At 45.9% G+C, this 23,487-nt stretch overlaps 1 protein-coding gene, 1 long non-coding RNA gene and 6 other non-coding genes across 12 annotated transcripts in view; 1 reads left to right on the plus strand and 7 right to left on the minus strand.

The window, feature by feature from the left end:
• The first annotated feature begins 1,743 nt into the window (after window positions 1–1,743).
• Window positions 1,744–14,378, plus strand: LOC112107366 (heme-binding protein 2-like). 2 transcript variants are annotated; one of them, XM_024201026.1, is made up of 5 exons: window positions 1,744–1,870; window positions 10,669–10,753; window positions 11,262–11,397; window positions 12,087–12,252; window positions 12,923–14,378. In XM_024201026.1, exons 2-5 carry the CDS (start codon window positions 10,679–10,681, stop codon window positions 13,095–13,097), a joined length of 552 nt encoding a protein of 183 aa, XP_024056794.1. In that variant the 5' UTR covers window positions 1,744–1,870; window positions 10,669–10,678; the 3' UTR covers window positions 13,098–14,378. The 2 variants fall into 2 exon arrangements, with proteins under 2 accessions (XP_024056794.1, XP_024056793.1); XM_024201025.1 differs by lacking the exon at window positions 1,744–1,870 and having other exon boundaries at window positions 10,457–10,753.
• A 2,910-nt stretch (window positions 14,379–17,288) lies between these two features.
• The window catches only part of LOC112107365, a 16,366-nt gene continuing 10,167 nt past the window's right edge, over window positions 17,289–23,487 (minus strand). For 3 of the 4 annotated variants that reach the window (XR_003899867.1, XR_002908169.3, XR_002908167.3), the window contains 7 exons: window positions 23,098–23,140; window positions 22,504–22,531; window positions 21,861–21,910; window positions 20,701–20,740; window positions 19,197–19,250; window positions 17,946–17,987; window positions 17,289–17,726 (listed from right to left, as the gene is read on the minus strand). This is a non-coding gene — a long non-coding RNA (uncharacterized LOC112107365). The remainder of the gene's footprint in view (window positions 17,727–17,945; window positions 17,988–19,196; window positions 19,251–20,700; window positions 20,741–21,860; window positions 21,911–22,503; window positions 22,532–23,097; window positions 23,141–23,487) is intronic. The other variant, XR_003369958.2, reaches the window with a different exon arrangement.
• On the minus strand, window positions 18,530–18,612 carry LOC112107441. The gene has a single exon (XR_002908175.1). It is a non-coding gene; the product is annotated as a small nucleolar RNA snR60/Z15/Z230/Z193/J17 (small nucleolar RNA).
• Window positions 19,332–19,411, minus strand: LOC112107448. The gene has a single exon (XR_002908182.1). It is a non-coding gene; the product is annotated as a small nucleolar RNA SNORD79 (small nucleolar RNA).
• LOC113407333 lies at window positions 20,815–20,882 on the minus strand. The gene has a single exon (XR_003369971.1). It is a non-coding gene; the product is annotated as a small nucleolar RNA SNORD75 (small nucleolar RNA).
• Window positions 22,364–22,439, minus strand: LOC113407325. The gene has a single exon (XR_003369964.1). It is a non-coding gene; the product is annotated as a small nucleolar RNA SNORD47 (small nucleolar RNA).
• LOC113407330 lies at window positions 22,644–22,707 on the minus strand. The gene has a single exon (XR_003369968.1). It is a non-coding gene; the product is annotated as a small nucleolar RNA SNORD78 (small nucleolar RNA).
• LOC113407327 lies at window positions 23,217–23,281 on the minus strand. The gene has a single exon (XR_003369966.1). It is a non-coding gene; the product is annotated as a small nucleolar RNA SNORD44 (small nucleolar RNA).

Consider the following 23,487-nt stretch of genomic DNA (forward strand, 5'->3'; position numbering starts at 1 on the left):
AGTGCTCCATTTAACCACAGAACAGGCAAAGTGTGTGCAGCAGCTAGAGCATTCCCCAAATGCCCTGCCAATGTGCTTCAGACTAGATCTGGAGGACCGTCCCTAAAGCTGAGAAGGGAGTTCATTCTCCAGGCCCAGTCAGTCATTAGCTTCTCTACTGATGCTGCCAGCCAGACAGAACACTTGTGATGAGGAATGTGTGGTTGGGTGGGAGTTTAGGCTCCGAATGCTTGCCCTTTAGGAACCTGGCTGTTGGCCATCAGCTTTTTTTTTTCAAAGCCACGTTTATCCCTAATTATTTTTCCTTTTCCTGCTCTCCACCTCAGTTCCTATCCGCATCACACACTGAGGTCCAAATCCTCTGCTGATGTAATGTCATTGAAATAATGGCGTTATACCTAGAGAGAATTTGGCCCCAAGTTTCTGTCCTTAGCACGTTTTAATAGGCTTATTAATAAACCTCCATAATCAGGAGTTTATAAAAAAGAAACCCTGCCCCAGGGTTGTCATAGTAGGGAGAACTGTGCCATCTCAATCTGATGTTTCACTCCTTCCAATGTGGGAATTTGTCCCTGAATTTCACAGTAGAATTCTCAGCAGGCAACAGACGCTTTTGCCAGAGCTTCCAAAGGTGGCTGGAAAACAGTAGAGATGGGTCCAAGCTGCAAAAATCAGATCCAGGTTTGGATTTCAACACCACAAAGCTCAGGCATGTTCAGCTCTAGGGGTTTTGTTTAGACCACTACAAAGATAGGAGTTATTTGCAAAATTCAGATCAAACCTGGGATATGAATCATCCCTGGAGTATTTGGCTCTGGGTGTATCTTGAGACAGATTTTGTTACATAAGGCTCTAGTTTAGATGTATGTGTAGAACAGCTTCAACAGGATCTCATAACAGCTTTATGGTAACCCCTTGCACAAGCCAGCTGAGGGCTAAGGCAGTCGATTAGTTTCAAAGTCTAGTTTAAAAATAGACCGACATCATGGGGGGGAAATTACTTACAAATTTCAACTGCAATTCATAACTTGCTAGATACTGAAAATCATAGACTGAAACATTGGAATTATGGTTCATTACAACAATCTATAACCCTCTTAAACCATCCCTCCACACCCCCAATTTCCCCCCCTATGATTGGAGAGGTATTAATGGGCCACTTCACCTTGAATGTCCCTTGAAATATGTTAACTACTTATGCTAAATAATTCTTCCACCTCCTCTTTAGCTGTGACATTACATTTCCCAGACCTGAAGAAGAACTCTGTGTAAGCTCAAAAGCTCGTCTCTGTCACCAACAGAAGTTGATTCAATAAAAGATCTTTCTTCTCCCACTTTGTGTCTCTAAATTCAGCTGACACATCCATGAAAGATGGACAAGAAGTGTTTGAAAATGCACTGCAGTATACACAGGAGTCTATCTTACTATCGTGCTTTAGTCAAATCCGTTACAGGGAGAAGTTATTTGTATATAATTCTGTCTTTGTCTTTAGAGAACATAGAGCCAAATTCACATAAGTGGGCACAGCCAAGTCAATGGAAGTTACACAAGGGCTGGATTTGACCTATGGCCTTGAAACTAATGAGCCAGGTCCCATACCAGGCATGCTGCAGTATGTGAGCAAGAGGTGGGGTTATTTGGAGTGGGTGTTGGAGACAACCAATGAGAGCAATAGGGGAGAGCATGACTAGAATGTTATGTTTTTCATAACAGTGGTTCCCACCAGTAGGAGTGGGGTGGAGTTTGCCGATACAACACAGAAATAAACGCTGAAACACAGCATTGGGAGAGTGTACATAGCATTGGAGAAAGGAACGGGAACGTAACAGCTAGAGGGGGAGAAGGACAATAGGACGTAGACTTCAAAATGTAAGTGTCTTGTCCAATTTTTCATCCACTTTCTAACAGCAGGTGCCTGTTGAATGGCATGGCCAGGCTGCTCTCCCTCCCCACTGTTGCTGTAAGAAACCCTCTGAGACAGTCCCCAGTGTTTTTCTTCTCTCCCTGACCCCACAGTGAGTGCTGTGAGAGAACAGCCAGCCCATGTGAGATAGCAGCAGCAGGATGGAGTATGTAGATGGGACAGACTTGCCTTAAAGCTGGAGAAGAAGTGGAATGCTCAAGAGAAGAAAAAAGTTTCTAATCTCCGGTCTAATGGGCAAAGTGAAAGTCATATAAATCAGTAACAGAGGGAAACCCAGCTAAAGTTTACTGTAGATTTAACTGTAAAGTTGCAACTAACTATAAATGCTGGTACTATTGTTCCCATTTGGAGAACTGCCTGTAAATGTCAGGGCTATTGTTGCATGTGGGAACATACACTGGGTTACAGGACAAAAGAATATCATTATGCTTAGTCATGCTCTGTTCTTTGCATTTCATAAGCAATGTTTACTGTAACTAGCACACAAAGGTTCCACTTATATTCAGGAATTAACAGCATTGGCCAGAATGTTAGACCGTGTGATGAGTTTTGGGGGCGGGAGGGATGGTGAAGTCAGTGCTAGGGAGAGACACACTTTCTACTCCAGTGTCCAAGAGAAGTGGCAGCATGCGAGAGAATTTCCTTAAGTAATCAGAAATGACTAAGTGCTTTTCATCAAAGAGCAGTGAGAAAAGCAGTGCTGAAACCTAGAGAAAGGGGAGAGATGGCAGAGATACAGCGTCACTGCCAGCAAATCAGGAATAGACAAGGGTTAAACCCCCAAATACACTGTCAAGTCTGACCCTGAGCTGATATCTGCTTCTGACACATATCTTTGGAATCTGTCACTCTTTTCTTATACCTTGGTAACCTGTGTATCATTTATTGTGCCATAGGTGTGTGTGTGTGTATGTGTGTGTGTGTGTATTACAGTTGGATCTTCTTGAATGGCCCCTTTGATAAGCAGCCTGCCTGCAGAACTGAGATGATCCCACTGCATCTGTTTGCTGCCAGGGCGTAGATATTGTGCCTGGCGTTCCCTGCAACTAAGTCACAGGAGTTTACAGATGCATCTTGAGGTTTACTGGCATCAGTGTCTTGTGGTGTGGCTTTCTGATGTCTGCTCTGTTGTGACTGCTTAAAGCAGCTGCTCTTAATTTAGTAGACGCTTTTAAATGTTTGAGTGCTCTGTACACTGCTTATTTGAAGGGTAATATGTGAAATCCATATGAATAATTTACTTTTCTACAGCATCTTTCACCCTGAAGGATCCCAGAGGGCTTTACAAACTAATATACAAATTATGTGGGCTCAGTGCAGCCACCTCTGAGGTGGGACATAGCAGCTGATTATCAGCACACAGCAATGCTACAGAACAGTTTAGGACAAGAAGTATAAATAAATGCCATCTCTGTTTAAAGCTAGAGGGGAAATTTAGGGATGAAAAATTAATCAAGAGAGAAATTGACTAGGTCAAAGGGGTTATAGTTCCAATTCTTGCAAAAGTGCCCATGATCTTTGAGACAATAAACTGGTCTTATTTATATTTTCAAAGTGCCATGTAAAAGATTATAATCTACTATGTAAAATACTATAAGGCATGATATAAAATATTTCTAATAAATAACTATTTATGGGTTCTTTACTGACTACGAATGATCCAGGTCCTCAGTACTTTGTCTCATCTGAAATATACGACTATCAGTCAGCAGCACAATGTACAGTAGAACCTCAGAGTTACGAACACTTCAGGAATGGAGGTTGTTTGTAACTCTGAACAAAGCTTTAACCATCTTAATTTAAATGAAACGAGCACAGAAAGTTTCCTTACCTTGTAAAATCTTCTTTTTTTTAAATTTTCCCTTTAGTTTGTTTAGTAGCTTATGTTTAACACAGTAATGTACCATATTTTGCTTTTTTTTATTTTTTTATTTTTTTTGATCTGTGCTGCTGCCTGATTGAATACACTTCTGGTTCCAAATGAGTTGTGTGGTTGACCAGTCAGTTCGTAACTCTGGTGTTCGTGACTCTGAGGTTCTACTGTATTGGTTTGAGCCTCTGAGAATCAAGCTGATTGCCTAATTGGCACATTATTTGTCTTAGTCTCCACCAATGTGTTCCTTTTTGGGGAATTTACTCTATCAGAGGGCAGAGCTCTGTAGAATATGGTGTAGTGTGGTATTGCCAATGCAAAGCATTCAAATTATGAGCAAGCCCCTTAAAAATCATGAGATCTTTTTTTAAAAAGAGTTGTTTTTCTTTGTTCCCAAAAGCTCATGTTTCAGGGCTTCAGATGGCCACCAGCAGGGGTCAGGATGGGGTTCCACTACCTCCACCCCAAAGTATTCTGGGTTTTTGTTTTGGTCTCCTTCCTCTGAAGCATCAGAGATTGCCCTGGCTGGAGTTGGGACACTGGATGAGGAGGCCAGGGCTCTGAGGTAGCACTGAAAATTCTCTCTCTGGTGCTTGGCTGGCTAGTTCTTGCTCACATGCTCAGGGTCTAGGCATATGTGGGGTGGGGAAGAAATTTTCCCTCTGGTTAGATTGGCAGTGATCCAGGCAGGGAGGGTGGAGAGTTTTGTCTTACACTGCAGTGTGTGGGTGTGGGTCACTTGCCAGGATTATCTGGGTGTAGCTCACTTAATCATTTCTCTGCCATTGCCGGGGCCTTGGGCACTGGTGCATCTGGGTCCCTCCTGTTCTCCACCTGTCGCACATAACATTCTGGTCTCTTGTGGACTGTAATACTTTTGGTCTCATTTCAGTTGTTGGGTTTGGTGTGTGGGTGCTGAGTGATGGTGGTGGCCTGTGATGTACAGGAGGTCAGACTACATGATCTGATGGTCCCTTCTGGCCTTCAACTCTGACTTTTTCTGTTTTTTGAGACTTCCAAAGTTCATGTTTTCAAGCTTTTTCTCTGCCTCCATGAGGGCTAGAAACTCCCTTTAAAATATTGTTGAGATTCTCACTTGATTCCAGGAGCTGGAGCTTTAAGAAAAACACAAGAGTTTGCAACACTATAGTGTGGACTTCACACCTCTTGATTTCTTGTGATCTAGAACATAAACCTCACTCCCAGGTGGTCTAATGTTTTGTCTCCAGACCTTGCCTGCAATGAGAGGTTGAAAAGGCAGAGGTTTCCTCTTGACAGGCATCATCTTTTTAATATTATAAATCAGGTGGGAGGAAAATGCCTTACTTTTAATGAACCAGTATGATGATGGAACGTGGGAGCTCTTCCCTTTGGGCTTTCAAAGTGAATGGACATCTGGAACACTTGTCCAAAGAAGGGCTGGTTTGGGTGGGGCGAATAGGAAAAGAGAATTATAGGGGGGGGTCACGGAGGCATGTTTGTGTAGCACTCCACCCCTCAATGGGTGTGGCTCACACATGGGCAGGTTTTGATAGCTGGCAGGAATGTGAAGAGAGCTGAGTCTGCATTTGCCAGCAAGCAGTAGCTGAACTGATATGGTACACTGATGGCCTTGCCTTGCTGGCTAAGTTTGGTGGGCCGCAGCAGCTGATGGCTGATCTGGTCAGGCCAGAGGCAGTGTGCATTGGTGTGGTTATTAATCCAGATAAAACTAAATTCCTAGCCATTACCATCGAGCAGCCTCCAGCTCCAGAGTACAACCATTAACCCAGTGGTCCCCAATCTTTTTTGTCTGGCGGGGGCCAGATGACGAGCCACGGAGGACTGTGGCGGCAGACGAGCATCCACCAAAATGCCGCCGACAAGCGGCAACGTCAATAGGCGTTGCCGCTGAGAAGCAGCGTCATCCAGAGGCGTCGCCACCGAAATGCTGCTGAAAATCGGCGGCATTTCATCGGCGACGCCTCTGGATGCTGCTGCTTCTCGGCGGCATTTCGGTGGATGCTCGTCCGCCGTCCAGTAGGCGGGCACTCTTAGACACCCCGGTGGGCGCCATGGCACCCGCGGGCACCGTGTTGGGGACCCCTGCATTAACCTATCCGGACCAGACATCAAGCAGGTGGCGACTGTCAAATATTTGGGTAACATTATCAACAGTGTCGGGAATGCTTTAAAGATGTGACAGCTGCTGCCATGTTTCACGCTCTTCAGCAGTCTCCCTGGCGATGTCTTGACGTCACGCTTGCTATGAAGGTGCCATTCTATAGAACCACGCTTACGCCAACTCTGCTGTACAGAAGTGAAACATGGGCACTGAGGAAGGCCGAAGAACTCCAGAATGGTGTTTTTGATTTTGACGGTTCCGTCAACTGCTTCGTATCAAGTGGCAGGACAAGATCAGAAATGAGGATATTCTAAGCTGAATGCAGCAACTGCCTCCACCACCATGGGTTTGGTTTTGGATCTTTCTTGGTACAGAGGTATTATTAGAATGGTAGATCAATTCATTCCAAAGCATGTTTACTGAGGAACGATGCGACACAGCAGGTGATCACATGGGCGCCCAAAACTTTGTTGGCACAATAAGATTGCCAGTGATGCACATACACTAACTATACAGCTACACCGCCTTAAGCACCTTGCCAGAGACCAATTCGGGTGGTGCTCAGTTTGCAAGGGGGCCACATCCCCTGGGGATTTGCCATGATAATGATGATGAGTAACTGAGTTGCTTGGAGATTTGCCACTTGCCAGAATTTCTGGCTCCAAGTGGATCTTATTCAATATGTGGCTTTTCTGAGGGCAGCCACCTTAGTTTCACCAATGAGGAAAGCAATATGCACGGGGTAGTCCCTAAGGCACCAATGCAGCTACCCCGCCTGATGTCAGAGTCGCAGGTTCAGCTGCCCAATAGTTCCTTCTGGGCTGAAAGGATTTCAAAGACATGGACAAAACACAGTGGGGTAACCCAACAGGCTAGCTGTAAAACCTGGGACATTCCCAGATTTCAGGGAAAGTCATTCTTTTTGTGGCCTAAATGGTCAGCACCCATCAGGCGAGGGAGAAAAGATGGAGGAGTTGCACTGTGCAGTAACTCCTCACTTACCATCCTCCCGCTTAACGTTGTTTCGAAGTTATGTTGCTGCTCCATTAGGGAACATACTTGTTTAAAGTTGTGCAATGCTCCCTTATAACCTCGTTTGGCTGACTTTACAAGGGAGCATTGTACAAGTTCCTCTTCTCCGCCTCCTCCCCCTCCCTTCCTCCCTCCCCGTGCTTCCCCCACCGCCAAACAGTTGTTTGGCAGCGCTTAGGACTTTCTGGGAGGGAGCGAGCGAGCGAGTGGGGAAGCTGCTCCCCGCCCCCGGCAGGCAGGGCCGGCAGGCAGGGCCACCCGGAACGCAGGGGCTTTAGGGACTGCAGGGAGAGAAGGGGAAGGGGAAAGCACCGTTTCTCTCCTGCCACTGGCTGCTCCTGAGTCCTCCGGCCCGTGCTCGCAGGGCCACATTCCAAAAGGGGCTTTAGAGCTGTAGGCCAGGGCCCCCTTAGCCCAGGGTCCTGCAGCCCCTAAAGCCCCTGTGTTCCAGGTGGCCCTGCCTGGGGGGGGGGGGGGTGGGCAGCTCCAGAATCGTGGCCATGGGGGCGGTGCCGCGCTGCGCAGAGCCACCCGCACACCCCCTGCACCAAACAGGAGCAGCCCCAGGTAAGTGCTCTGCACCTCCTGCCTGCCCCAGCCCTGAGCCTCCTCCTGCACCCCCACTCTGAGCGCCCTCCTGCACCCTAACTCCCTCTCAGACCCCGCCCCCCCACCCTGAGTGCCCTCCCGCATCCTAACTCCCTCCCAGACCCTGCACCCCCAGCCCTGAGCCCCATGGGTAAGCCAGGGGCACCTCCCCACCACAGTACAGTACTGTACAGTATATAATACCTTTTGTCTGCCCCCAAAAAATTTCCTTGGAACCTAACCCCCCGCATTTACATGGGAAAATTGGATTCGTTTAACATCGTTTCACTTACAGTTGCATTTTTCAGGAACATAACTACAACGTTAAGTGAGGAGTTACTGTATGTAAGAGAGCAGTATGATTGCTCAGAGCTCCAGTATGAAACTGGAGAAAAGCCTGTTTGAGAGTCTTTGGGTTAAGTTCAGAGGCGAGAGCAACAAAGGTGATGTCATGGTAGGTGTCTGCTATAGACCACCAGACCAGGAGGATGAGGTAGATGAGGCTGTCTTTGGACAACTAACAGAAGTTTCCAGATCACACGCCCTGGTTTTCATGGGGGACTTCAATCAGCCTGATGTCATCTGGGAGACCAAGACAGCAGTGCACAGACAATTCAGGAAGTTTTTGGAGTGTGTTGGGAACAACTTCCTGGTGCAAGTGCTGGAGGAACCAACTAGGGGCTGTGCTCCTCTTGACCTGCTGCTCACAAATAGGCAAGAATTGGTAGGGGAAGTAGAAGTGGGTAGCAACCTGGGCAGCAGTGATCATTAGCTGGTCAAGTTGAGGATCCTGACAAAAGGAAGAAAGGAGAGCAGCAGAATACGGACGCTGGACTTCAGAAAAGCAGACTTTGACTCCCTCAGGGAACTGGGAGGCTAATATGAGGGGGAAAGGAGTCCAGGAGAGCTGGTTGTATTTTAAAGAAACCTTATTGAGGACTCGGGAACAAACCATCCTGATGTGCAGAAAGAATAGCAAATACGGCAGGCAACCAGCTTGGCTTAACAGAAATCTTTGGTGAGCTTAAACACAAGAAGCTTACAAGAAGTGGAAACTTGGACAGATGACTAGGGAGCAGTATTAAAAATATTGTTCGAGCATGCTCGGGTGTAATCAGGAAGGCCAAAGCACAATTGGAGTTGCAGCTAGCAAGGGATGTGAAGGGTAACCAGAAGGGTTTCTACTGGTATGTTAGCAACAAGAAGGTGATCAGGGAAAGTGTGGGACCCTTACTGAATGGGGGAGGCAACCTAGTGACAGATGATGTGGAAAAAGCTGAAGTACTCTGTTGTGTTGTTGTTTTTTTGCCTTGGTCTTCACAGACGAGGTCAGCTCCCAGACTGCTACACTGGGCAGCACAGTATGGGGAGGAGATGAGCAGTCCTCAGTGGTGAAAGAACAGGTTAAGGACTATTTAGAAAAGCTGGACATGCACAAGTCCATGGGGCCGGATGCAATGCATCTGAGGGTGCTGAGGGAGTTGGCTGATGTGATTGCAGAGCCATTGGCCATTATTTTTGAAAACTCATGGCAACTGGGGGAGGTCCAAGACGATTGGAAAAAGGCAAATATAGTGCCCATCTTTAAAAAAGGGAAGAAGGAGAATCCAGGGAACTACAGACCGGTCAGCCTCACCTCAGTCCTTGGAAAAATCATAGAACAGGTCCTCAAGGAATCTATTTTGAAGCACCTGGAGGAGAGGAAGGTGATCGGGAACAGTCAAAATGGATTCACCAAGGGCAAGTCATGCCTGACCAACCTGATTGCCTTCTATGATGAGATAACTGGCTTTGTGGATATGGGGAAAGCAGTGGACATGATATTCCTTGACTTTAGCAAAGCTTTTGATACAGTCTTCCACAGTATTCTTGCCAGCAAGTTAAAGTAGTATGGATCAGATGAATGGACTATAAGGTGGATAGAAAGCGGGCTAGATTGTCGGGCTCAACAGGTAGTGATCAACTGCTCAATGTCTAGTTGGCAGCCGGTATCAAGTGGAGTGCCCCAGGGGTTGGTCCCGTGGCTGGTTTTGTTCAACATCTTCATTAATGATCTGGATGATGGGATGGATTGCACCCTCAGCAAATTCAGAGATGACACTAAGCTGGGGGGAGAGGTAGATATGCTGGAGGGTAGGGATAGGGTCCAGAGTGACCTAGACAAATTGGAGGATTGGGCTAAAAGAAATCTGATGAGGTTCAACAAAGACAAGTGCAGAGTCCTGCACTTAGGACAGAAGAATCCCATTCACTGCTACAGGCTGGGGACTGACTGGCTAAGCGGCAGTTCTGCAGAAAAGGACTTGGGGATTACAGTGGACAAGAAGCTGGATATGAGTCAACAGTGTGCCCTTGTTGCCAAGAAGGCTAACGGCATATTGGGCTTCATTAGTAGGAGCATTGCCAGCAGATCAAGGGGAGTGATTATTCGGCACTGGTGAGGCCACATCTGGAATATTGCATCCAGTTTTGGGCCTCCCCACTACAGAAAGGATGTGGACAAATTGGAGAGAGTCCAACGGAGGGCAACGAAAATGATCAGGGGGCTGGGGCACATGACTTATGAGGAGAGGCTGAGGGAACTGGGCTTATTTAGTCTGCAGAAAAGAAGAGTGAGGGGGGATTTGATAGCAGCCTTCAACTACCTAAAGGGGGGTTCCAAAGAGGATGGAGCTCGGCTGTTCTCAGTGGTGGCAGATGACAGAACAAGGAGCAATGGTCTCAAGTTGCAGTGGGGGAGGTCTAGACTGGATATTAGGAAAAACTACTTCACTAGGAGGGTGGTGAAGCACTGGAATGGGTTACCTAAGGAGGTGGTGGAATCTCCATCCTTAAAGGTTTTTAAGGCCCGGCTTGACAAAGCCCTGGCTGGGATGATTTAGTTGGTGTTGGTCCTGCTTTGAGCAGGGGATTGGACTAGATGACCTCCTGAGGTCTCTTCCAACTCTAATCTTCTATGATTCTATGATCTCTCTGTCTCTCCTCCACTCTTGGTGGAAGTGCTCATTCTAGTGGCATTACTAAAAGGCTAGAGATTTTGTGCAGGCCTGAGAAAACCAACTCTAGAAGCCTGAGTTTAGGCAAGAAATCTTGATCCCTTGCACTGTGGGATACTCAGTGCCAATGAACTGTTTTCTGCCTTTCAGCTCAAGAGAGATGATCAAGTCCTTCAAACAGACATTTTTGTCGCTGGAGCTGCAGTCACCCAGGTGGAGCTCAGCAGAGATTGCGGTAAATGCTAGTTGCTGGGGAGATCTCTATATCAGAAGCTGAGGGGTATTGTTCATGATGGGTAGATCCTTGCAGATATAAACCAATTAGTGCTGTCAGCGAAGAAGCCATGCAAGAAGAAAGCTGCCCTGAACAGTGGCCAAATGTCTTTGGCCTTGCCTATACTAGAAAGGGTTAATGGGTGCAGATGTCCTGGCAAATCCTCCAGTGTAAACACAGCTCACATAGGCAAGAGAGTGCTTGGGTGGGGAGGGGGGATTGGGCTGGAGCAAATACCATGGGGGGTGGGAGGGCTGGGATGGTTTTGCAACTGGGGGTGCCTTGTTAGGGGCATGAGACTTGTTGGGGAAAAGGGTGTGTGTGTGTGTGGCTGCTGAGATGGGCCTGCGAGGGGCACACTCCGAGGGAGGTGATTTGGCAGGAAGGTGGGGGCTGATAGGGACATTTCACTGACCTGGAAATAAAAGCCACACATTCACTAAGCCTTGTAACTTTATATCTGTTTCAGGTGCAAGATTACGAGCTGCGTCACTACGAGACGGCCAAATGGGCTAGCACAGTAATTCAGGGAGAGACGCAAAAGGAGGCATTGCGCCAGGGCTTCTGGAAGCTCTTCTACTACATTCAGGGGAAGAATGAGAAAGGTATGAAGTCACCCAGATTTGGAACAGTCATTGGGAAACCCCTGGATCCAGCCCTCTAATTGTGGGCAGGGCACAAGGGAGACTGAGCTGGGAACAGCAAAGGTTTGGGCAGCTCTGGGGGATGGGAAGTACACTAGAAATGTCAGAGATGCTTTCCTGGTCTTGGTGAGTTAATGCATCAGTATTTTTCTTGTCTGCAAAGGGGTGTCCTTTGGGGCTGTTGCCCCTCATCCAGGGTGAGCTGCCCTATGCCTGGTGGGGGGAGGAATAGGAACTTCAGAATGGGGGAGAAGAGACAGGGAGTCTCTGTCCCTCCAGGGGTGTGTGGGATGGGAGGTGGGGAGGATCAGGGGCTGCATGGAGGAAATGGAGATGCTTACCAGGGAAGCATTCACAGGCAGTAAGGAGAAGCACTGATGCGTGAGAGCATCATGATGGGTACTCACATACCATGGGGATGAGCAGCAGTATGAATCCTTGAGTCAAACCTGGTGAAAGGGCTTGTGGCAGGAATAGTCCCTGCTGCACTGGGGAGGTGGTGCTGCAGGAACACTGCTGCCTCTGCCCCGAGTATTGAAGCCCCTCTTTGACATTGCCCCTGGTGGCTGCAGGTCCCACCGTAGCATTCACCCTCCACCTCTGCTTGTGGCTGGTATGAGACAGGACCTTTCTTATTCTCATTCTTCCAGAGATGAAGATTGAGATGACTGTGCCAGTGACGTGCCTGGTGAAATCTGGTTGCACAGACTTCAAGGTCTCATTCTTTGTGCCATTCGAGCATCAAGACTCCCCGCCACAGCCCACAGACCCAAATGTCTTCATTGAGGAGCGGAAGGGAAAGGCCATCTTTGTCAGGTAGCACCCCGCTGTCTCGTCTTTAGGAGAGGAGATGGATTAAAGCATGAAGAGGGGGCTGATGTCTGCAGTTTCACCCTGTGCTGTTCAATACCATGTCTGGGAAAGAGAAACCCACCAGAGAGCACCGCGTTCCTAACTCCCTTCATTTGTGAATTTCAAAAGCTTGTCTCTTTCACCAACAGAAGTTGGTCCAATAAACAGCTAGCATTGTGTGTCCAGGCAACTCTCTGCAAAGTGTCAGCTGGGGCCATTATATATACACACAGATGTGCCTGATCACACCATCACATGCTGGATGAATCCCTGACAGTAGTTACACATGGGCCTTAACAACAGAACATGAAGCCAGATCTCAAACACCTCATAGTTTGGGAGTGTCTGGACCCAGGCTGCTGATTCAGCCTATTTTAAAGATGAAGCCCCTCCATGAAATTCAGCTTCAGGCCTGGTTTCAGATCTGCCCGCGGTGTGGCTCTGGAGTTCTGGTTTGGGCTACTAGGAGCCAGCTGAACATTTCAGAATTTGGATCTTCCCCCTCTAAAGCTTGGGGTATTTGGATTGGGAAGGTTGGTTTGGGCTCATCTCTAACTGCAAGGTTTGTGTTGTTAAAACTCCAACAAAGCCAGTGTTACAAACCAGAGCCCCTGTCTCCATTGTCTTCCCCCAGGTCCTTTGGTGGGTTTGCCTCTCCAGAGAAGTATGCTGAGGAAGCCCAGGCACTGGCCAGAATCCTAAAGAATGTGGGTCAGTCATTCCATGAAGACTTCTATTATACTGCTGGCTATGACAGTCCCTTCAAGCTCTTCAATAGGCACAATGAAGTGTGGTATTTCAAGAAATAATACGGGAGTGTTGGATGAAGACAGACCTTGCTTGTGCCTTTTGCTTCCATGACTTTGTATGTACTGAAGAGAAACTTTACTCATACAGACTTGTGTATGTGCTAGCCAGTGTGCAGAGACCTCCCCATTCCATTTTATCTAGGACTATAGATCAGACACTGGCTTCAAAAACCCATGTCTCAAATTTCTGTGCTCCTTAGCATATCTTCAAGTACAAAATACAGAAGGCTGTCTCTGTTTTGATCAATTTTAGAGTCTGTTCAGACCTGCTGCTCTCTCAGGGGTAGCAGGTGTGTCTCCAAATCCATTGAACATAGAGAACAGCTGTGATGTGAAAGTGTACAATTTGTGACTAAGTGATTTAGGAGCTTCTGAAAAAAAGGTAGAAAAATCCCCTAAAGGCTGCTGCTCCAACTGCTATGGTGTGGGAAGGCAAGGCTATGGTGGTGGACAAAGACTAGTGTCTTGTCAATAAGATGTGATGCCACTTTCATCCAAGTGTAGTCACTGTTATGGATGCCTGTTTCTACCAAGGCTTGTTTTATCCTGTCCTCAGCAGTGGGACACCAATGTTTGGAGCTGTCTGACAGCAGTTGTTAAACCCTGTTATTTTCAGAGCAGTGACTCAGGCAGGTGGATGCAGAGATGGGTGGATGGAAGCTACTGGTGCTAGCATTAAATGTACCAGCTTGTGCCACTTCTTATCTTTCAGCCTGAAGACAATTAACCATATTTGATTTTTAATAAAACAGGTGTTTTTCATTTACACTTGAAAGTATGGTATTAATCACTCCAGATGAGAAACTACTGCGATTTTACAGGTGCCAAATCTTTCATTTACACACTAGCCTCTTAATGACCTTTTCTCTTTATAACATTCAAAGGTCCACCCCCACCATACTATTTTATAAACTGCTGTACTTTAATAGTAAGGATGGCTTTTGTAGAGTGACTTAACCTGTGCAATGATATTTAGAAGCAAAAAAATAATTAAATGCCTTCTGATCTGGACTGTTTTATATGTAAACAGGTGCTGTCAGAAACCACCAGAGGACAGGGGTGCTAGAACACTTTTTCTGGGGGTGAGAGACAGTGAACCAAACAGTAAACCCCCTATGTGATGGAAACCACTTCAAGTCAGGGGCTGTGGTAGCACCTATGCCTGGCAAAGCTCTATTGAAGATATGCTGCATCTCTTCCAGGGCTTGTTGTAGAGCAGGCCTGCATAACATGCAGCCTGTGTGGGCTCCCTGTGTGGCCCGTGTGGGGTGAGTAGGCAAGCAGCGGGTGAGGGAGGGGGGGTGAGGGAGGGGGGGTGAGGAGGTGAGCGGGTGGGCAGTGGCAGGGGGTGAGTAGGGGGGTGGGCAGTGGTGAGGAGGCAGGTGAGCTGGTGGGGGGGGTCTGAGGAGGCGAGCAGGTGGGTAGTGGCTGGGGGTGAGTAGGTGAGTGGGTGGGCAGTGGCAGGGGGGCAGGTGAGCTGAGGAGGCGAGTGGTGAGTCAGTGGCTGACCTGTTCTGGCTCCCATCCCCTCTCCCAGGGTTGCAGCTGTCTGGAGGTGCCTGCCTTCCTCATTCACTGAACAGGGCAATTGATTACAAAGTTGGGGGGAAGAGCTTATTCTACTTCTAGCAAAAAGAGTTTTCTTTTACCTTAATTATACTACCTTAGGGGCCCACTATAACATATTACGCAGGTTCAATACTGCTGTTTTGGGGGGGGTGGCGTGAGGGAAGGAGGGTTGGTTTCTGTGGGGGGGGGGGTTTGGGGGGATGGGGCGGCCCGGGGGGGGGTTGTTTCTATGGGGTGGGTGGTGCTGGGGGAGGGTTTGGCCCTCAGCTGTTTTCTTTGGAGTAATATGGCCCTGGCCACTTTGAGTTGTGCAGGCCTGTTGTAGAGCTTCACCCTTGAGGACTGTCAATTTGCAGCAGCCAGGGGGCTGTGGCTAGAGACTTGATCATAGTAGCAGCTGGAGTCCCCAGATCAGGGCTCTATTGTGCTAGGTATTGTACAGAGATCTATGCCAAGGAGTGCTTCAACCAAGTCAATTTGCCTACATTAAGTATAATCACTTCAAGTTTTGCTTTAGGCCACAGGCAATCTTAACTTAATTCAGATCCACTGCTTTTCCTCACTAAGCGTGGGATGTGAATAGAAATAGCAATGCCTCTAATAAATCACTTCAGGTTCATGGCTATGCCCCTCTATCCCTGTAATAGCAGTGCTACTGAGAGGATACCAGCAGCATATACATTAACAATTGCAGCACACAGCTGGAAGCTCAATGTGGAATGTAACATATACTGCTACTGAAGTGAGTAAAGCATATCTGTACTTTACTCCCCCCCCCCCTCCACAAAAAGCATGCACCTGAAGTTCTTTAGCCACAGCTAGGCTACACTCAAATGAAAAAGCAGTTCAGCACAAAGCCACCAGCTCACTCCTTTGATAGCATTAGGCCAGGCAATAAATTCTCATGTTCAGCTATTCAGAGTCCAGTTAGATGAGAAGGGTATTTCTACTCAGTGGAGTTAGGACTATTGCTTGAGTCAGAAACTTTAGTGCAGGATCTAAGTGTTTAAAGCAGCATAAAGCTTAAGCCTATTTCCTTCTCAGGTTTTTTCCCCTTCAGTATTCAAAGTGCTGTACTAAATTGTATAGGTTTCAGAGTAGCAGCTGTGTTAGTCTGTATCCGTAAAAAGAACAGGAGTAGTTGTGGCACCTTAGGGCTGGTCCAGGGGATCAATATAGGAAACGAGAATAGCGTAGCTGAAGTCGATGTTTTCTATATCAAACTAAAAGTACTTGATTTGGGTCCACGCGGTGCAGGCAGGCTCCCCCGTCGACAGCGCTTCCTCCTCTCAGCGAGCAGGAGTTCCGCAGTCGACGGAGTGCTTCTGGGATTGATCTATCGCGTCCAGATGAGACGTGATAAATCGATCCCAGAAGATTGATCTCTACCCGCCGAATTAGGCGGGTAGTGTGGACCAGCCCTTAGAGACTAACAAATTTATTAGAGCATAAGCTTTCGTGGGCTACAACCCACTTCTTCAGATGCATATAAATTGTATAAGTAATTTCATTTACTGTTTGGCCAGCATGGCAAACTCAGCAGCACAGGTGACCATGCAGTCCCCCCAGAATTGTAGAGCATAGAATATTTCTACACTCCCCCTATCATCTCTGTCCCTAAGGTTATCACAGATTAGAAGGCAAAAAACCCACACACTATGACATGTTTTCCAAGCTCATGCAGTCCTCCCAGACAGATCAGGCACAGCTTAATGCATGTAGGCATTCAGTGGCAGAGACCAGGAAGAGTAGAGGGAGGACACAATGCTGAGACTAATAGAGGAGCAAAGCATCTGTTGGTGGTGAAGTAAAGCCAACAAGAGCACAGGCCCCTGCTGCATCCACTGTATAACCACCTACCCTCCTCCCCGTGTTCCATAGCCTCCTCACCCAGATGCCCAAGAATGCAGTGGGGGAGGCTCCAGGCACCCAGTCACTCCACTGCAGAGGATGGGCCAAGCAACAGAAAGCTGCACTCAAACAGTTTGATTTTTAGTGTGGTTACAACAAACAATGTGGCCTTGTCCTTCCCTCCTCCCCAGGCTACCTTGCCTGTTTTGTTTTTTTTTAATTAATAAAGAATGCATGGTTTCAAACCAATAGTTACTTTATTTCAAAGGGGGCTGGGGGGAGGGTGGTTGGCTTACAGGGAATTAAAATCAACAAAGGGGGTGGGTTTGCATCAAGGAGAAACAACTGTCACACCAAAGCCTGGACAGTCATGAAACTGGTTTTCAAAGCCTCCCTGGTGTCAGGCGCAAAATGATGGTCTGCCAGTGCTTTCACAGAGGGTGGGTTGACAGATGACATGTACCCAAAACCACCCACAGCAATGTTTTTGCCCCATTAGGCATTGGGAGCTTAACCCAGAATTCCAATGGGCAGCAGAGACTGCAGGAACTGTGGGATAGCTACCCACAGTGCACTGCTCCATAAATCAATGCTAGCCACAGTACTGAGGATGCACTCCACCAACTTAATGCACTTGGTGTGGACATATATAATCGCCTGTATAAAACTGATTTCTAAAAATTGACTTCTATAAAAATCAACCTGATTTCATAGTATAGACATACCCTGAGACTTTGAACTCATACATAATACACAACTACTCCAGACTAGTCATTTTTGATGAGTTTATTTTAGCACATTTCAATTTGTTAGACAGCTGTTATTTTACTTCTAAAGTCTACTTAGTGCTGGTTAAAAGACACACATGGCAAAAGTTTAAGTTCAGAGCAAGTCTAGTTTCTTAATTGGATATTTAAGAAGAGACCAAAGTGTGTATCAGTGTTGCCCCACTTGTCACATGCTTCTACAAGACATTCTGAACTTAATCTTTTCTGCACAAATTTGTAGGACTCTTCATCCAGAAGTCATGTCACCTTATTGTGGCAATGGGGTGGCAGAGAGACTGCTTCCCTCCAGCTTGACACACCCACTGCTGCAGGATTGACTCTGGCCCCTCCATGGCTATGCCCAAACACCTCAGAAGCAAGGGCACTGTCTTCTGTGGGAAAAACTTAGGAGTCGCTAGATACACAATCTGACATCTTCACACTGCAAGGAGAGAGACAAAAACTGTTATAGGGTGAAGCATTGAACTCTAAAGCACAAGATGTTTATTGATAGGAATAGATCAGACCTTAGATTTTCCATCACTCATCAGAGAGAGAGTTCAAGCTAAGACTGTAATCATCATCTCTCCATTCCAGAAAAGGGATCAAAGCAGCATGTCACTGTTAAGTGTTGAAGCAATGCGAGTAAAGTGATACCCACCTTTCTGGTTCCTCAACTGTCCATTCAAACCAATTTTGCTCCCTAAAGAGAAGGGAAATGGACGTTAATTAATAGTTCTCCCATCAGTAGCACCTCAGCAAGAGTGGAAATGGTTTACAGCACTGGAACTCATTTGGCAGAATCTAATTTCATCAGTAGTTACAAGTGCCCTTTCCCATCTGCATTTTGGAACCTGCACTGTAAAAGTGCAAGTGCACCAGTCTCGTGAGCTTAACTGCTAGCAGATCTGTACAACTGGATCTTAGTTTTGCAAAGGAACCTTCCTGAGCAAAGCCACGTATTTTTATATCATGTCAGTGTTTGACTGGACCTACAAGGCTCAACACCAGGGTATGTCCTTTATAAAAAGGTTCTCCTTACACACACCCCATAGAGGTTCTGCAGGCCCAGCCACTGCCCCTGGTTGTAGAATTCTGCCCTCAACAACCCATGGGCAAGTTAGGCTTCAAGTGGACATACTAATTGCCCCCAAGGAGCAGGTAATGTGGAATACAAAGGTGCTATTTTCATGTAGTCACTTTTAAGACCACAAGAGCTCTTTAATGTCAGGATTCAGCTGTAGCCAGATACATCAGATAGGAGCGAAAGACAAAGCTGTGTTCGTCATTGTGTATTCTGCTGAACTATGTTATCATCATTGTATCGGCTTAATAGCACTTTCATTCACTGGGGCGTTTAGTTTCAGGCTGTCATCCCTCTCCTACAAAGTGGGAGCATGAAAAGTTAGTGACAGACTAAGATGTGCTGGCTTTAAAGCAGCTCTTTGATTCAGAGTTACCCTAAGGTAGAATGTGACTAAAATGGGCTTCTAGCTTTGTTTGACTGCAGTGATCAGACTATATTACAGTCACCAGTAGAAGGGGCCCAATCCTGCTCCCATTAGCTTTAATGGAAGCAAGACAGACACTGTCCTTCTAATCGTCAGCCATGGAAGTCGAGCTGTTTTCTAAGAATGATTCTGCATAAAGAATTAATTGAACATTTCTGCTGGTATGAGTCAGAAGAATTCTCCTGACATCCCCATTACTAAACAGGAACTGCAGGACTAACACAAGGAAGAGTGTCATGGGAGCTGGCAGATATGGCCAAATATACGCAAAACAGTCACTGTCCTCACTAAACTGCACTGACAGTCCAATGGACCCCCCCAAGAAGAGATTCCAAAAATCTAAGCCTCAAGCATCACATTGATCTTTAAAATAAGCTCCCAGTACTTTGCTTTATCCTTACCTCTCAGGCAGGCAGAGGGCTGATTGCTTCACTGAATGTTTGACCAACTTTACTCTGTAACATAATAATTCAATTTTTACAAACAGGTTCTGGTTGGTAGAATCTGATTCTTAGTAGAGACAGCTTGAAGTTCTGTACTGTATCAGCATAAGAGTCCTCCTCATTCTCATTCAGAGAGATTCCCATTGTTTACAACAAAATCATCATTAACAGTACATACACAGACAGGAAGTCAGCATTTCACCAATATACTTTATAGTCAGCAGTGGAACAGTTTTATTCAATGCTGCTGGAGCTAAACAGTACTATCTCACCCTCAGTATAGACAGTGACAGTCATACTGCAGCACACAAGCCTAATTCCAACCTGCCACTGAGACACTAGCATATAAAAACAAAATATTAGGTCAAACCATATAGAGGAGATGGAGAATGCTGTTGGGTTGGGTGTGACTTTTTCTGGGAATGTCTCTGCTTTTTAGAATTGGTGGTGAACTAGCAGTGAGGTTGGTCAATTGTAAGAGTGGATGTTTCATAAAACTGACACGGAAGAGGAATCTCTTAGAATATCATTTTCATAATTACATGTCAGATAAATGCAACAGCCAACTTACCATATCAAGTCATGTCTGGTAATTCTTCTATTCTCATGACTAAAAATGACCTCACTTATATTACAAGTATCAGAGGGGTAGCCGTGTTAGTCTGGAGCTGTAAAAAGCAACAGAGAGTCCTGTGGCACCTTTAAGACTAACCGATGTATTGGAGCATAAGCTTTCGTGGGTGAAGGCCAAGTTGGATGCACGAAGTGGGCCTTCACCCACGAAAGTTTATGCTCCAATACATCGGTTAGTCTTAAAGGTGCCACAGGACTCTGTTACTTATATTACAGACATCTATAAGCAGCAAAGCCTCAGCACTACATTCTTAGAAACATCTTCAGTCCACTATGGCTTTGGGTCTGTGCAGAGAGCTGTGTGGCTTTAGAATTTACATAACAGCCATACTGGGTCAGACCAAAGGTGCATCTAGCCCCAGGGTTCTCAAACTGGGGGTGAGGTCATGAGGTTGTTACATGAGAGGTTGTGAGCTGTCAGCCTCCACCCCCAAACCCTGCTTTGCCTCCAGCATTTATAATAGTGTTAAATATTTGAACATGTGTTTTTAACTTATAAGGGGGGGGGTTGCACTCAGGCTTGTGTGTGAAAGGGGTCACCAATTCAAAAAGTTAGAGAACTAGTGATCTAGCCCAATATCCTGTTTTCCGACAGTGCCCAATGGCAGGTGCTTCAGAGGGAATGAACAGAACAGATAATCAAGTGATTCATCTGCAGTCACCAATTCCCAGCTTCTGGCAACTGTCCAGAGCTAACTCTAAAAAGCAGAGCAGCTCATAATGGCTGCAAACACTTTATTCAAGGCACATATCTAGCATAGTGTGTGCTTCCACTGTCAGCCAGGGAACCAGAGCAAAGACTCTACTCCAAGTTGAAGTGAAGAGTTACCTCAGCAAAGTGATCCTTTTTCCAGGAGTGCGCTCCAGCCCTGGAGGGGAAAAAAAAAATTCAAATGTTACATGTCATTCTTTGCTCTGCCTGCAGACATACTACTAGTTTCAAAGCCTCAGAGTGAAGTTTTCAGAAACCTGTTCTGTCCACTACTCTTATAATCCAAGTCATCACAGGCTTCAATTCTAGCCACAAGCCAAGTGACACTGTTTGTTCAGTTGTAAAGGAAAGCACGGGGGAAGGTAACCTCTATCATACAGCTGCAAGGGAGGCATCCTAGATATGCAGTTAGTAGATTTTAATGTGGATTCCAAGTGCAGTGAATCGACTCAGTCTGGTTTCACAGCTAGAATCCTCTCTGAACATTTACATTTTGCAGGTACTGGAGGAATAGTCTCGTACTAATCAGACACCAATATCAATGTTGGCGAATTTGCACCTATATATGACTCTTGCAGACAACGAGTCATCACTGTGGTCCAGTGGCTAGGGCCCAGGAGACCAAGGTTCTGCACAGATGTGTACTATGCAGTTTTAATCATTTCATCCCATGAAATACTCTGCTGCAAGAATTGCCATCACCATTTCGCAGAGTGACCCAAAGTGCTATAGTAGGAATTTAAGCTTTTTGTAAGTTACTCCCATGTTGCTTCTGTGGTATCATAGTGTTAAAGTGGGTGCAGGAGGCATATTCAAAACAGAAGAAAATTTAGGAGCATCTCAAGATGGGTAAGTCCCACCTTACAAGCCTATTAACATTTTTCGTGAGTGCTCTGTGTTGGCCCCCCCTCTGCTCTCATTTAAGTTAATGGGAGTTTACCCCCACTGACTATAGTGAGAACAGTGCTGGGCTAAAACTGAGGTTTTTTTTGAAACCCCAGTATCTTACAACTGGAACAAGGGCTTGCTCCTTAATTGTTTAGAGGCGCACCTACCACACATCTCCGCATTCTTGAAAGTGTTAGTGTTTGACAGTAGTACACATCTGTATCTAGGATCAGAGTTTAAAACTATAGTATTTAAGTGAAGCCACTGAGCTTCATACAAGCACAACAACGAAAGGTTGGTCCCATCACACAATGCAGTTACTTTTACAGGATTAAAACCCAGCTGGTTTTGCCACATATAACCCAAAAGGAACAGAATAAGATACAAACCTCTCACTTGAAATGCTGTCCTGATCATCCATCATCTTCTAATATTAATGCTTATGGGGGAAAAGAAAGTTGTTTTAAAGTGTACTATAACATGAATTAGTAACCCAAACTAGCTAGACTATAACCCGCTCGACTAGATTTCCTCGATCTACAGTGTGGAAGACTAGCAGAAGTGATCAAGTGAAGTATGAACCAGCTTTTAAAAAGCTTTGTTAATTTAATCATTTAAGGGGGTGAACAGATCATTCCTTGGCCCATCCTAAGCAGTAGAGGTCTCAGACCCCATCATCTGAGAGGTGTTCATCCAGACATAAGTGTCATTTAAACTGGTAACCTTTAGAGCAAAAGGGACAAGTTAAAGTATTCTAACAGTTGAGAAGCCACAATACACTCCATGTATTCAGTACATTTTTAAAATCCCTTCCACTCCAAGCTTCTGGGCCAGTCATTGTTTAGAGGACACACTGCCTTTCCCATTTCGAACTCTGACAGAGCAAGAATGTAACCTCAGAGTAAATGGAACGGAAAGGAGTAATATCACGGACATTCATTTGGCAGAATCTAATTTCATCACTGGTTACAACAATGCTCCTACTAGCTACAAGTTAACAACTTATTGGTCTAAACAAAAATACATACTCACCCAAATTTATTCAAGACAGGGCCAGGACCTAACAAGCAGAAGTGAGAGCATTAGTTTCTTTTTGACAGGAGTAAAAAGGAAGCAATTCTGCATAAAGTAAAACAGTGTGTCTTCATTTCTGTATTACTTCATTTACGGGGTCTTTCAGTAATGAAGTAGTCCACATACTGATTTCAGGTCAGACATTTGTCAACATCATTATAAACCCTGTAGGAGACAGCTGCTATGTGTATTAGCCTACAACATTCCACGATTCCCTAGAACACAAGTCTTCAAAATCCACTGTGGCTGTTTATCCACAGGTCTCAAAACAAAGCATTAAGTCTCTGGTGAAGCACTACTTTGGATTATCCTTAAGTGAGCCCTGCAGGCTAACAGTACCTGAAATCTTGTGGCAGAAAAGGGAAAAGGACAAGCCAGGAAACCTCACAGGAATTCTACATTAAGAACTTTAGTATGATTTCCACCATAATGCATGAGACCCTTAGATGCCAGCACCTGGACACCAGACTGTAGCAGGGAACCGAATTATTTATTACATTATGTCAATAGCGAAGTTAAAACCAAAGCAAAACTAGCAGACTGATGACTTACCACTGCTAATAACAGCACTCTGTACATCCAAGTCACCCCAGTCCTGGAATGAAGCAGAGTGTCAGGACAACCCAGAGACAACCAATCATGAAACAGGAAAATCCAAGCCAGATGCCTGAAATCAGATAGAGCTAATTACAGACCTCCATGATTGAGTCAGTCTATTTGCATCTCATCATACAGGCTGCTTGTATGGACTGGGCAACAAACTGTTTTTAACTAAAATCTGTGTGGTGGGGATAGGCTGTGGTGGAGTATCAGATGAGAAACGGTTCTCTCATGTCAATGGGAGCTGTACATGTTTGCTACACTAGGCAAGTTGCCACCAAGAGTCTGTGGCACCTTATAGACTAACAGATGTATTGGAGCATAAGCTTTCATGGGTGAATA

The sequence above is a fragment of the Terrapene carolina genome, unplaced genomic scaffold (genome assembly GCF_002925995.2).
Source record: "Terrapene carolina triunguis isolate 2854851 unplaced genomic scaffold, T_m_triunguis-2.0 Scaffold210, whole genome shotgun sequence".
NCBI classification, from domain to species: Eukaryota; Metazoa; Chordata; order Testudines; family Emydidae; genus Terrapene; species Terrapene triunguis.